The sequence below is a fragment of the Temnothorax americanus genome, unplaced genomic scaffold, assembly GCF_048541705.1.
Source record: "Temnothorax americanus isolate GAGA-0224 unplaced genomic scaffold, ASM4854170v1 Scaffold17, whole genome shotgun sequence".
Taxonomy (NCBI): Eukaryota; Metazoa; Arthropoda; class Insecta; order Hymenoptera; family Formicidae; genus Temnothorax; species Temnothorax americanus.
Window position 1 is genome coordinate 3,936,139 of NW_027509307.1, and position 15,663 is coordinate 3,951,801.

Genomic DNA, 15,663 nt, shown 5'->3' on the forward strand with positions numbered 1-15,663 from the left:
GGTGAAGCAAGGACTTTGTTTGTTTGATTTCCTGCATTAAAAGCAACATTAATTCCGCGCGAAGCGCATACACCTCAGTTGAGATGTTATTTCTAAAATGCAGGCGGCCACACAGATATTTCTTTTGCCGCGTAATTTTCATTTCGCTAAGCAACGTAGAGTTTCCTTGAATAAGACGGATTTTTTGTCACATTACAAGTTAAGTATATCGAAATAAATAGGAATATTACATAGAAAAAATACAAAACGACTACCGATTGTGAAACGTAATCAAGATTTAAACAGAAGATTTTTCTCAATTTGAACAAAATATAATTTTCTATTAATATTTTTCTCTATTACTTAAAGGAAATGAAATAATTCTAACATTTCATGCGCGTGCACAACCCGTTTATTCTTTTATGAATAGCATCGTCGAAAGGTCACATATAATCGACGAAAAACTTGATTTTCAATAACATCTTCAACGAAGTGGTTCTTGATGGTTATGGCTTTCACGAGAGTCGATTATCTCGATATCAAACAATTCTCGGATATCGGTCCCTCATACCTACATGATGTGGATATTACGTTTGACTGACCACAATCGCGGAGATTGGATTAATTGTCCTTTGCGAAGGCTCGCTGTCTCGATTGTGGTTTACCCTATAATCCCTACGTATCCGACGTATCCAATATACGCTTCTCGTAGCTTCTCGTCTGATCGAACAATATTGATGTAACCCGCGACGCGGATTAAATTGAAGAATTCCTTCTCATTGTTTGCGACTAATATCCGGCTATTGATATCCGATTGCGCGACACGGCCAATTTAATATCTTATTATTCCGCCCTGGGTCCCGAATACTTTTTTTGATCCATTTTCCTCCGTCGCGCTTTGTATATCGAAGTTAAATATAAAATTAGGTAAGAATAATATTTTTTCTGTGTTTCAGAGACTATGAGAGCAGCAATATCCTGGACAATTTACTATCCCGTATGGAGCAGTATGCCACAAATTTAGAAACCCTGGTGGAGGAACGCACGGCCGACTATCTCGAGGAGAAACGTAAATGCGAGGAACTTCTCTACCAGTTACTACCAAAGTAAGTTTTCACGGTACGCGAATAAAACAGACTTTTCTTAGAAAGAACGAGATTGCCATTACATTTGCCGCGAGCTGCTGCAGAGAATTCGTCCGAAGTATCTTTCGTGTTTTGCAAAGGGCTATAAATATTTAAATACTTGAGTTACTTAGACGCGGATAAATCTGGACAGATATAAAACTCATAACTCGATTTTCATAACATAAAATTTGAAATACATTACATATATATTCTATTTTATATATTACAGTATAGATTTATAATATGTTTAAGTTTTTTCAGAAGTTTTTACTATTATTAATAATTTTGTGATACTGTTTGTTTAAAGGAATGCTCTTGAATGAGTTTTTACTAATTTTAATAATTAAATCGCATACAAAATTTGAATTTGCCTCACTGCAGCTGGCTCTAATTAACTTTTTGTTTGCTTTCGTGCCAGTACCATTTTCCCATCTGACTTGTTATCGAAATCATTAATATAGCCTTTATTGCTAATTTAACCGGATATAAATTAGTCGGGCATGTATAAATGTACGCTTCCTGCCGAATGTATAAACATTAATCTGTAATTAATGCAAATGCAAGTAATAATGATCAAGATATCAAATGGCTTTTATATCAAAGTGCAACAATTCACCATGACGTAAATTAACGGTTGGAAGAATCATCTCCGTACGACAGACGGTGTGAAATTGAACGGTGTGACACAGAAATAGAAAATCAGTCGAATCGAATGATTTGCTCACGCAACAAACCGGAAGATTAGATATCGAAATTTGGTCAACCTTAAAGTTAAAATTGATCTGAAAAAAGTGAAAACTGATGTCAACGCATACAGCAACGAAACGATAAGAAATTGAAACGGAACAAGAGCGCCATTGGAAAGCATAATTTGTAGAATTACAATCTAATTATTTAACAGAAACTGAGTTGTTTTAATTCAAGATTGCATATGACAACTAGAGCAATGCAAAACGTAAGAAGTTTAAAAATGATTTGTAGACCTGAGCAAGTTCATCACATATATGTAGCTCATTGATGTAATTTTCAAAATCTTCCACGTTTACTTGAAAATATTACATCAATTGAAAATGGTTTTGCTAATATCGAATAAAAAGAAGATTGTATACATAGAGAGTGTATATTGTATACCAAAAATGCTCATTTGAACGAAACTACTTCATTACAGCGTGCGCGGTTAACATATCTCGTGTAACTTCCAGCAAGCAAGTAAGTAAGGCAAACCTTAATGAACTTTACGAAGATAAAAGGGGGCGCGAGATACGAGGGTTTGTTGAGAGCTTTGAAAACTTTATCACAGTTCGTCCCTCGCGAGTGATAACTCTTTTGTCGAGCGTCAGTGATGTAGTTAGTGCGCTATCGCGTCACGTTTAATCGATATCATATCTCGATACGTGACGATGATGTTAAATTCGTATCCGACACATATGATCTTTGCAAAATAATTACCATTTCTATGCGCGATAAAACAATACTTTATTGTTGACCCCTATGCAATGATTTTTACTTCCGCACATAATTTTACGTGAAAATTTAGTTCTTTGAGAGCAACATTTCGTAGAATTATATATTTGTACAAGAGCACATATATATAAAACTTTTTTTAGCTGTTTCTTTTTACTATGCTTCACTGCTATTTAGAGATTAAACGATCGATGAGATAATCGCGCATAGTTTTTAACTTCTAGAAATTCAATTTTAAAATTTGCCGAATATTTTCTGATAAAAAAGTTAAAAATAATTCTGTTCAAAAAAAGTTTGCCAAAAAAAATATTGCCTCCATATTTTTCCTTTAATGAAAAGGTTACATAAGTTCATCAAAGAAGTAAACGTCGAAAATTCATGAGCATATACAAATTCCCTGTACATGTAGAAATTTTGCTAAATTTTGCTAAATTTTGCTACATATATTGCGTTCCTCTTGAAATCGTCTATTTCATTTTTAATTAAGAAATGTAAATAAAGAATAAAGTAGAGTCTCTGCTCTCCATCTATATTAAAACACGTATATGGAACACATCTTATATCCTTCATTACTTGTAAATTAAGTTGTATCTTACTTTTTATTCATTCACAAATATTTATTGCGCTAAAACGTATGAATGAATAAATGTAAATGACTGTAATGTATATCGAGCTCGAGACTGTGGATTATCGCTAAGCTCAAATAATTGAGTAAATCGTCTCTGCCAGACTAGTATTCCTTGAACATTTTTCCGCTATCTATAAAAGACACGTGTTTGTTTGTTCCTGCGAGCAGATCAGTGGCGTCGCAATTGATTCTCGGGCAAAGCGTAATCGCCGAGACGTACGACCAAGTGACAATTTACTTCAGCGACATCGTGGGCTTCACGAGTCTGTCCGCCGAGAGCACGCCTCTGCAGGTGGTCGATCTGCTGAACGACCTTTACACGTGTTTCGACTCCATTATCGAGAACTTCGACGTTTACAAGGTAAGCATCGACCTGTTTTAAGTGCATCTCGGGGACGTAATATGAACATGATTTAAAGCTGACTGAAAGGGGTGAATATTTTAACGAGAGAGACAGTCGCGATGTGTTGGCTCACGAAATAGCGATATACTTTCGCTCGCAATCCGCGTCCGATGGCGTCACACTCGCAATATCCAAGCAGTTTTCTTCTTCCGGCGCAGTTTTATCGAAACTGGACGAGCAAAGCGTTCATCATTTCGACAAGTTTTTCTGTTTGCGAGAACCTGACTTTTTCTATTAAGAAACTTCGCCTTCATCACTCTCTCTGCCTGTCTCTTCCTCACATTTTTCCAAAAGTTCCGCCTTCAGGTTAAACGATCATTCGAGATAACATATTGCACAACCAGCACAATTGAATCAAGCTCGAGCCCCTCGATTCTATATTTACAAAATGTTCCACGTGCCGTTATTTGGAGCCTATCGCGAATTATTCGACCCGTTAAGGCCAACGTGAGAAAGAAACGACAACAAGGAGAGGATGAGAGAAACATAGCAATTCCGGAAAACAAATCGCCCTTGATTTCTTAGAAGAGCGATTTTCCAGGAAAATAACACGATTACCGCGCGTGGACTTATATAAAAATGGTGTATATATATATATGTAGGTCCAGAGGTATGTTCCGGGACTGTTTACGTTTTTTGAAATGTACAGTCCTGGAATATAACGCATATATATGTAATCAGATTCAAAAAACTGTCCCAAAAAATGCCGTAGGACATCAATTTTTTCCAGGACAGTCCTGGAAACTGCCAAATGTCCCGGAATATACCGATATCAAAAATAAAAGTCCCGGAACATACTTCCAGACCTACATATATATATATATATAAGCGTTGGATGTGACACGAATTGTCACACGCGTGAGACAAATTCGCGATAATACAATCTTGTCGAACCGAAAGAGACACTTTTACTAGATTATTTAATTAATATAATAGGAATAAAAATTGTATTAAGCGAGCTCGGAACCGCACGGAATGTTCAACCGATAAAACGCTAGTATTTTAGTTTTGCTAGTATTTTAGTGCTAAAAAGCACCGCTCGATGCAGCCTATATATATATATATATATATATATATATATATATATATATATATATATATATATATATATATATATATATATATACATAGATTATTCTGACTATATATATCTATCCCCCGCAACAGTTGCTGAACTCCATTACTTTACTCTAATTACAGATTAAACTTTCCCTTTCTCTCTCTCTCTCTCTCTCTCTCTCTCTCTCTCTCTCTCTCTCGCTATTCGCTTTTTAGGATATTGAATATCAATATTAAATATAATCCTCCGCTTACTATTCATACTCTCTCATATGTTTCAAAGCAATCGCTACCGCGATTTAATTAGATGAGTTTATGAGTTTATCCAGTTCATTGAAAAATAAACCTCGTTAGAAACTATAATTAATTTTCCATTAATATCTCATCGAGCAATTATCAGAGCTTTTCAAATTAGCACTCCGGGAAATAATAGTTATTTGTGCAACAAGTGCTGAAAGATGACCGCACTCGCTTTCGGCTCGTGCGTCAACTCCGCACCCGTGAATTTTCATCTTAAATTCACGCACGGCTTGCATACCCTATTTTATGTTGCAAGTGCGTGGAAAGCTACGCGCGCGTGATAGGCCACTTTCCATGCACGTGTGACATAAATATATTTTACTTTTAATCCGCTTACTTCACTCCGGTGTTACGAACTTTTTAAGATCCTAGTGTCTTTGTTAAATATAATGGCGTTATTTCCGTAGACTTTCTTTTTTGCCTGGCACCTTTCCCTCTCGCAATTAATCTATTTAACTCAAACAGAAGATGTAATATAATATAACGGATAGAAATAATTAAATTTAACATGACAATTTTGTACACGAAAAATTAACGTAAAAATGGTCTTGTACTTTTTAAATAAATGTAAAAGATATGTTAAAAAAAAGAAATCAATTTTACACGAATATGTTTTTATACCGTCTTTTACGATATTTACTTTTTATCAACAATGCATTCAGCAGAATTTCTCTCAATTCTTTCAGGTGGAAACGATAGGGGATGCTTACATGGTCGTCTCGGGATTACCAGAGAGAAATGGCATGAATCACGCTAGAGAAATTGCGAGGATGAGTTTAGCCCTCAGGGATACGGTATTGACATTCAGTATTCGCCATAGACCACACGAGCAATTAAAACTTCGTATTGGCATGCATTCTGGTGAGTCAGCACTATATATTGTGCTTTTTTCCCGCTCGCGTAAAACGAAATAAGATTAGTCCCAACTTGATTCCGGGCTTAATGCCAGGATCGTATGGCCTACAATGTGTCTCAGAATTTCCAATTTCAAGTTCCATAGATTGTGTCATTTTTTTATTGCAACCTATTATTACGTGTGTTACTTGTTCTTCGCTAAATAAAAATTTTTTATATTTCGCTTTGTGAACTTTTCAATCTCCGATTAAAGAGAATAGCGCGTTCAACGCGTTAAAGAATGACGTTATAAATCGGGTTTACCTTTTGTGTTACAAATCGATTGCATACCTATAGCAAAAGGTCGAATGCGCAAACAACTCAATTGATATCGCGAATAACACGAATTAAATAAAAAACGCGGCACAATATTTCAAAATAATTCCTAATAGTAGGAATTTTTCCTCGAGTTTGCTTTCACAGAATGTGTCGTCCATTCGAAACGATATTCGATGCGAGCGGAACTAATTTTGAAATGGTAGTGTTGGAAAATCAGCAGCCGTCTGCCGTTACGAGAGAATGAATGATTGTATTTCTCGATTGAAATCATCGTTTTCGGTTCTGATTCAATTAAGTTTTAAATTCATGCGACACGACGGTTTTTAGGCTATTACGTGACGAGAATCTCCATTTCCCGGACACTAACTCGTCCTATTTCTATCTCACTAAAATTTTTCTCGATGACAAGTATCACGCGTATCTCCGAAGTGGACATCGTTCAAGATCGCATAGAACTTGGATTACACCAGTTCCGCGAGAAAGAAATGGCTCAGCGTGATATATATATATATACGTCGAGCGGTTAGCTATAATTAGTAAAGTTAATTTCTTTTTAAATGGACTCGGAATACAACGTTGCTTCTGCACCGCTTGACAAGAATAATTAACAAATTCGCGAAAATAATTGCTTGTCAAATTTTTTTATAATCATTAAAAATGGATAATTAACCCTTTAAATATCAAAAAGACTAAAAACGACGTTAAAGAAAAAAGAGAAAATTGTTTCAGATATTTTTACAATTATTAAGTCATTTATTTCTATTATCTTTCTCAGAAAGAAACAGTGATAAAAAAAAATCATCGGCGTATATAGTGCTGGACCATTTGCTTGCAGGACCGTGCGTGGCCGGCGTGGTAGGTCTCAAGATGCCTAGATACTGCCTGTTCGGCGATACGGTCAACACAGCATCCAGGATGGAGAGTAACGGAGAAGGTAATTAACAGCTCAGTCATTCTCGGGGAAAGAAACGTTTTACGTTGGGGATGTAATAGAAAAAATGTGGAGGTAGAAAGTTAGACACGAGCGACAATTAAAGGGGCCGGAGTAAAGGTACGGCGACGAAAGCAAGGTCGCCGCTTAAGAGAAAATCGACCCTGCTTCAAGTGTCTCCATAGAGACCGTTATGGTTAACTCGTTTTCGACCAAGCGTAATCATAACTATTGATTACCCTTAATCACACCGTGTTAACTTTTCCGGCAACGATTTCCCGCGATCATTAACAACGTGATGCGTGTTTACGGGTCGTTAACTTATTTGATAACAAACATCACGGAATATGACTACGTAGCGCTAGAAGGATCGATTTTGAATTCAATTATTCATAATTCCCAGGAGTTTCATTAACATGTCAACAGGTCTAACGAGACCTTGACGTATGAAAATCATTTCATTTTCAATATCTCCTTTATAACTACCGAGTATACCGCGATCATTTTGGAGAGTTTTTTTTATACTGGCTGACAACGATCTCGATCGCAGCTTGACGGAACGACACGTAACGACGAATTGATTGCGCGCTGGATCTCGTTTACTGTGACACGCTTACGAGGCACGCACGAGTATGCGGTGTATCGCTTAATGTTGCGTGGGTGGTTTTTCCCTCGCAAGGACTTGGGTGCCGGGCGTCGCTCGCGCGAGGCAAGGACGCACCGCAAGGCGCCACGCGGCTGTTTATCGAGTTTCTTCGTACTTATAGCTCGTTTTGTGCGTCGCGCGAAAATTATATCACGCACGTTAAAGTTTCCGGGTGATAGATTACGCTGAAAGGAGTTTTACACGAATTTTCTTTTCTCTTCTTGTTCTTTTGATACGTCGATATGTTGGATACGAGAACGTTCGAGAGCGAAATTGTGATACCTTAACGACTACTCGGAAACTCAGATTTTTATTTTTATAATATCGATCGATCAATTTTATCGTAATCAAAATATTAAGAGGCTTTCAAGGTATAAAAGAAACTTTCAAGGTATAAAAGAATGAAGAGAAAAGATGAAGACTTTTTAAAGACTGTGGTTTTGAAAAGCAATTAAATAATGCTTTACTCGTAATCCTATTGTTAACCTCACCCTAGGGAGAAAATAAAGAGCTTTCTAAAGATTAACGTTTCGAAAAGCAATTCTAAATAATATTTAATTTTTAATTTATTTTAATCTCTCTCTCTCTCTCTCTCTCTCTCTCTCTCTCTCTCTCTCTCTCTCTCTTTCTCTCAAGTTCAATTAAAAAAATCTTAACATTTTAAATTTTTAATAAATGTGTTTGATTGTTAAGATATTTAAACATATTAAATGTTTAAAAATTGCAACGAATAACTACTTGACCATATTATTTTTACGTACAAGTTTCAATTTAAATAAAAATTTAAAAGCAAGATCGTAAAATGGTTTTCACTGCATTTTGTATGTACACCGAGAGTTGACGTATATAAAACTGCAAATGTCACGTTTATAGAAAGTTATTTTCGAAACATCTTTATGACTCGTGTTTATAATCGTTATTTGTATCTTGTATATTAAAAGCGTATCAGATGAAATATTAAGCGAATCAAATGAGGATAAAGTTTCACATTTTAAGATCGCACAGTTTAATGATTTCACTTTAATTAAAGATTCACTGGCATTATTTAACTGAGAAACGAAAAATTTGACACAATATTTATATAAAGCCTGACATTTATATAAAGCCCTTTAATCCGTAATAAATTATTCTTAATCGTTAATTTTTTATAACTACAATCACGGTACCAAATCTATATCTTTTTATTTCAAAATAATATCGAGCACTTTCATATTATATTGTTATAAAAATAGAAGAATGTAGAAATTGTCAATGAGAAGGAATGACGTCAGACCCGAAAAGAATAATGGGCCATCGGCGCCGATCACTTCTATCAATATGAATTTTTTATGTCTTCGGTATAGGCATGTCTTACAAAAATTTTTATGTCGAAGTATCTCATCAACCACGCTATTAAAATTTTATTTTTAATATGATACGTTATTTATATATATATATATATATAACATACTATTCCCAATATCAAATATTTTAATACAACTGAGAGATATAATTAGTCAATTTTAAAATAATTTATATAAAGATTTTCGCAATAAAATATTTATCAAATATCATTTTACTTTGATTCAAATATTTCAAGTTTACATATCAATCAATGAAATAGATAGGCCATGAAAAATTGAAATAATATTGGCGCGTTATATGAAACAATTAATAATTATTTGCGCGTTTCTCTTTAACAAATTAGTTAAAAAATATAATCATAAAATATCTCATTTTTTCCTTATGCATGCTTATGACGTATACATTTTGAAAAGAATCTCTGCTGTTGTATTACTTTATTGCACAATTTGTGTATTTAATCCTGAAAAGAAACTATAAATGCAGGCTTCTCAAATTTTATCTTAAAAATTATTTAAGAGGAAAAGGGGAAAAGGAGGAAAAATTAATTTTATATATTTCCCTACTGAATTTTGCAGAAATTAATTTATATCAAAAATATGTACAATAAAAATAATCTTGTTCATCTAATCTTTATTGTCGTGTAAAATATGAATATCATAAAGGAAACAAAATTAAATAAAAACTTTATATTTTCAAAAATGTCAGCTTTTTTTTTGTTACAGTTTTATCTAACTTTTTTCCTCTTCCTTATTTTTTTACTCTACTTGTCTATAAGCAATACACTTGAAAATTTATTTTCTTTTAAAACGTACTTTATACTAAAATTAAAATATGATATCCTCATTATGTTCTCCATTGTGTCTTTTAAAAATCTTGCCTGCGTATGGATTACTTGGCAAAAAGTATATAAAAGGGATAATGATATCTTTATTAAAGCCAGAAACAATTTTTCTTTTACCCTGTTACTCCGTTACTACTCTTTATCAAGGACTCTAACAGTGAAACGTCCCTTCATTTTTATGAAAGCAAAATTAAATTTCTCATAAATTTCAAGTAATTCAAATCATGGATGTAATTAATATTCCATTGTATAATAGAGTACCAAAATATGTTAATAAGATCAAAATGATCAATAATACACCGTTAATAGTGTGCTCTATTTTATACGAGCTTTGCATATCCAGCCTTGCAAATGTAACAGATTGATACGGTTATATATATTTCAGGATTAAATACCAAATAGATGTGTTAATCTATCAAAACCCATTCATTTCGAGGCAATGTATCCACATATGAGAAAGATATTATATTATCTAAAGTATTTGCAATTCTCTTTCCTCGCCATAAAATAAACGATAATTAATTTAACACTCACCGATACGATGCGCAGCAGCGGAGTTGTAACTCTACTTGATCTGCAAAAAACAAACAAATAAATCCAAATTATAACAGCGCACGAAATAACCAATATTTCAAAAAATAATTCTTTCGCGTATTAAACTTTTTATTCGTTTTTCTAGAAAATATTTATTGAAAAAAAAAAAAAAAATATATATATATATATATATAATAAAATTTAATAAATATAATTTAAAAAAAAAATTCTTTTTTCGCATCTATTAACTTTCGTAAAATTTCACACTATAACAAAGTTTTGTTCTTTATTTCTTACACAAATCACTCAGACATAAACGATTTAAATATTTAATTAACAACCGATTAACTGTGTACAAGTAATAGGTATAGAAATATTTATGTATATAGGTAACAAATTACTTACTCCTTGGTTGCTCCGCCGATGCCGGATGCCACTCAGGCCTCCTCCTGCTCCTGCTCCTTCCCCGTCGTTCCCTCGTGGCACTCACACGCCCGTTCACTCGCGGAAGCACGATTAATTACCCACGGACTAATTTTCAAAATACGGCGATCGCTTGGCGCGGCACTCCCGACAGTCTTGACGTTAGTCGCACGCGACGCGACGCGACGCGACGCGACGCGACGCATACTTCGCGACAATCGTGACCGTTGTCAACTTCTACGCATTCTACGGCGTCACATTCGTTTATGCTTCAACGTGTACTTGCACGTATATCTTTCGCGCTTTGAATAACAAATTGTACACGTTCTCGATTCATTCAGCACTTCAAATTTCGCGAGATACGCGTATCATTTATGAGCGAGAGATATATCGCGGCTTTCCAATATCCGAATTACGCCCCACACACCACGATCGTACATACACACACACACACGCTCGTGCATTATTCTTACACCCTCGAATCGAAAACAATTACATTCGGAATCGATGAAACAATCATTACCCCTATCTCTTCCTCCCTCCCTCCCTCTCTCCGCAAACAACGCGACGAAACGGATTTACTCTTGTTTTCCATCGCTCCGAATTCCATCTCGAATGATATATGATTGAACAAGCGCTTAGCTGCCGCCTCGATACGTTCGCGAGACTTTAATCGCGATCATTGATCAATTGCGCACGCTGAAACCTGTTACCTGTCCGTGGGCGCCTGGGCGGAATTGAGATTGAGGAAGCTCGCGCTTTCTCCCCGGCACCTGCCGCCTGCCGCGTTCGCGCTTCGATAAGCAGAGGGATGCCAACATTAATTTGGTCGCGGGCCGCGGCCGCGAGCGTCGCGGCATCTCGGCGATGAGTGGTGGGGAGTGGGGGTAGGCTGTCGAAGCAGCCTAATCCCCCCCGCATACCAAATATATGACGTCAGACGCACAGAGCGGCCTACGACGCGGCACGCGCGGCGGTTACGATTCGAATATCGCAATATCGCCGAGCGGATGATGACACGCGGCGATCTCGCGTAAACGCAATGCCGAGCGTTGTTTAATTTAGATCTTTTCTATTCTTTGTAATCTTTATATTTCAAAATTGATTTCATTGAGATATCATTATCGCATACCTACTTTGTATCTTTGTCTTTCTCTCGTGGATAACGTCGCTTATTGTTATGCCCGATCTACAATAGCTGTAGTAAGCTGTAGTGAGCCTCAAGACGTAAGAAATTGACCAATTACAGGCGAATGTGAGAAGAATAATCGACTGTGATTGATCACATCTTGAGGCTTACTACAGCTTACTACAGCTATTATAGATCGGGCATTAGATTAATTCCATTGTGGATTGAGAGCTTCATATAAAATATAAATACAAATATATTATTATTTGAATTTATATTGTTGTAGATATTTATATTTCAATTCGATTATATATAGTAATTTGATTAACGTAAATATATGCATAAATATATACTACTAATAATAAATTACAACTGTGACACATAAGCTATTCAATCCTTTTTCATAATAAAAGTTTGAATAATTGATAAATTATTCTATTTAAAGAGAATTATTAAATTAGATGTTTTATTTGAAAAATAAGATTTACTTTTATTTTGATCGAAAAATATAAAAAAGAGTTAAGACATTTATTTAATTAAGAGCATTTTTTTCTGTAGCTTCTCTATAATTAAACAAAACGTCAATCGGATTCCCGCAAGATTTAGATTCTCAACGCTCGCAGCATTTTATGCATGCGTCAAATCTTCGGCTTTAATCAGATTTTAGCGGACGTTAAATTGATTAATTATAGACCAACATATCTATTATATTCAGGAGTAATATATCGCTGCAGAATATCGTTGAATACGCACACTCAATTAACGTCCCTCTCATTAAAACACGATAGAGAATATTTAATATACGAAATAATGAACACATTTACACATTGTATAACGTAATTAATTGTTTACGATGATGTTGTGTAACTGATTTAAAATGAAAAACTAGCTCGCTATTGAACCTCGCGTATAGCCTCGGCCGTACTCTCTTTTCCCGTAGAAAATGCAATCAAGTTGCCGCGCCGTATAGAAATAGGGTAGATCATACGAAAATTGCGCATATCGGATTAGCATATTTGCGATCGCTCGCTCTGGCCGGCGCGACGGCCGCCGTGCTGTAATCGAACTTGCACCATCCAGTCGACGACGACGGAAGTTCCAATCGGTGCGGTAACTTTATTATCGGTTTAAATTCCATTAAAAGTTCTCCCGTACTACCGATACCGGTTCGAGAAGATGTGATACCGCCGATTTGTTCGTGTTTAGTTTAGATCACGTAAATTCTCTCGGAGCCGTAAGTCGATTTTGTTCCCCACGTTTCTCATTACATCTTTCAACGGTATTTCATAATTTTCAAGCGTTTGAACAAGTTTTATCATCTTTCTTACACGTGTTTCTTGTTTTGTTACAATTGAAACAGTTATTCGAAAAATTACACAAGTCATTTAATCTAAACTTCTGAGAAAGAATGAACAGTTTGTTTTCAAGCAACTTACTAACTTCCCTCAGCTGTCATATTAAATCACTTTTTAGTACACTTATACGTATTTGTAATAAAAATTTATATAAAACTTTTTTTAAATGTTCCAACTTGTTATCTTTAAACTATATAATTATTAGAGATAATAGATTATAAATAAATATATGACGAGTTTAGCTTTTATATTTTTCTAAATAACTTAAGAATATACTTCGTGTCTCCCGACGAATGTCGAAAAGGAAATTGACAATGTCGAGCTACTTCGAGGTCTCCAATCCATCTCATCCGACATAAAAAGGGTCGCAGGCGGTTCACCGAAACAACTTGCGAATTTCATCGAGTCCATGTCAAACGTCCGCAGCTCCGGTGACACCAAGAGATTAATTGGTAGTCAAGATACGGAGTTTACGTGTCAAAGGGCTTTAAATTCTCCGGTCCTTCTTACGCGTCGCCTTGACGCTGCTCGTCGAACCGTTAAAACAAATCGAGCACTTTTGTAAAGGTCACGTCAGTTTGCGAAAATAATGGGAGCCATGAGACAACAACTCATTTTCACAAAGTGACGTTTCGCGCTTTTCGTTGCATAATTATTAACGCGGTTTTTCCGAGCGAATAATTAATTATGCTTCTCTCGCGTAACGAAATAAAAAATATTTCTATCTATCGAACGGATCGTTCATCGCGCGTTGTAAAATTGTATTTTTGTTAGTTGAAAGTTTGATGAATGTTATTTTTAGTAGACAGATAAAATAAATATGTTGTTTCGTCTACGTGCAAGTACGTGCTAAAATCTGATTTGCGTTCAAATATAGAGAATAGCAACAAACAGTAATAAAAGCAAAAATTAAAAAAAAACTTTATAATTTTTTATAACTCGATCATCTCAATCTTCCTTAACATTTTGAATATATATTTTTTTAATGCCCTGTAGGTGTAATTTAATGGCATGGAAAATAACAAGGGAGCAATTGCGCGAATAACAAAGGTACATAGAATTCGCGGATACATCAAGGTGCATCGCGGCACATACACAACGTGTTAAAACCACATTTAGTCCATACGGTGCACCACCACCGGAAGCGATTGGTTCAAAGCGAGCTTATTCGTATGAAATGCACTTACTTTGAAACGCTCTTCTGCGTGAATTTCAATCTAACAATTTTTTTTTAAATTTTGTTGTCATGTCCGCCTGACGTTAAATGTTACATTTTAATAGGTATTTGAAGCGGTTTGCGGAAAAGGGCGTTTTCTCGCCGCGTTCTCTCGCCGGCATTGATTTTATGGAATCGAAATAACATCAGGTCCAATATTATTTTTAGAGTATGAAATATCTAAAAATAAAATATATTCAACTGAAAATAATACATGTAGTACATTTGAAACAATTGATTCGACTAATTTTTAAGGACAGTCACTCGCGAGATATCATTTTACATTTTCTATGCACTTTGCGTGGGATAAACGTCGTTCAAAGACGTTCAAATCTGTCTTGATAATTATGTAAAAGTTAATGCATGACACAAAGGTAACGTTTAGCGAGGCAGTCGTTGTCTCACAGCATTCTTTAACCGGTCATTTTGCGTATAATAACTAATATTAAAGAAGCGCCATTCCAAATTAGTGTTGCGGGAAGATTATAGGACGTACGTAAAAGAATTCGTTTTTCTTTTTTTACGACAGCTTTGAAGATCCATGTCAGCCCGAAGACGAAGGAAATCCTGGATACCTTTGGTACATTCGAACTCGTCTGCAGAGGAGAAGTCGTATTAAAGGTAAGACCCTTGATATGCGGTTTTTCCTCAATTTCGCGGTGATCGAGACGCACTCCTGTCCACCTTCCCTTGCCTTTTATCTCGCGGACTCAACTGTCTTTTCTCGAAGAACGAAAAGAAAGAACCCTCGTAAGTCGTATCGAATGAGACTGTCAAGTGATCTCTTATACGTGACGGAGGTATTAGAGAATGATCGACATATAATGCGAAAATCATTTTGCCCCCATATGTATCCTTGTATTACAGTCTTTTGCGAGTTAATCCTCATTCGCAATTTAACAAAGAATTCTAATATACGTGCAGTAAAACGTCCCGTTGCAACGACAAAGTGACTCGAAGATATTTGTCTGCTGGTTATTTAAAAAATATCTCTTTTATCGCTAAAAACGTATTTAATATAAATTTATCTCGCGTTATATTAACGTCGCAACTTTTGCTGGCAATACGTCAGGGGGTGAGATCTTTCTTTCCAATTTATTTCTAACGTTAC

General features: G+C 35.4%; 1 protein-coding gene across 5 annotated transcripts in view; it reads left to right on the forward strand.

The window, feature by feature from the left end:
* LOC143895875 (atrial natriuretic peptide receptor 1) overlaps positions 1 to 15,663 on the forward strand; it is a 94,299-nt gene that overhangs the window by 75,185 nt on the left and 3,451 nt on the right. For all 5 annotated transcript variants that reach the window (XM_077403309.1, XM_077403305.1, XM_077403306.1 and 2 more), the window contains 5 exons: positions 936 to 1,085; positions 3,367 to 3,559; positions 5,647 to 5,821; positions 6,969 to 7,067; positions 15,082 to 15,173. In XM_077403309.1, coding sequence (XP_077259435.1) covers positions 936 to 1,085; positions 3,367 to 3,559; positions 5,647 to 5,821; positions 6,969 to 7,067; positions 15,082 to 15,173 — 709 coding nt within the window. The remainder of the gene's footprint in view (positions 1 to 935; positions 1,086 to 3,366; positions 3,560 to 5,646; positions 5,822 to 6,968; positions 7,068 to 15,081; positions 15,174 to 15,663) is intronic.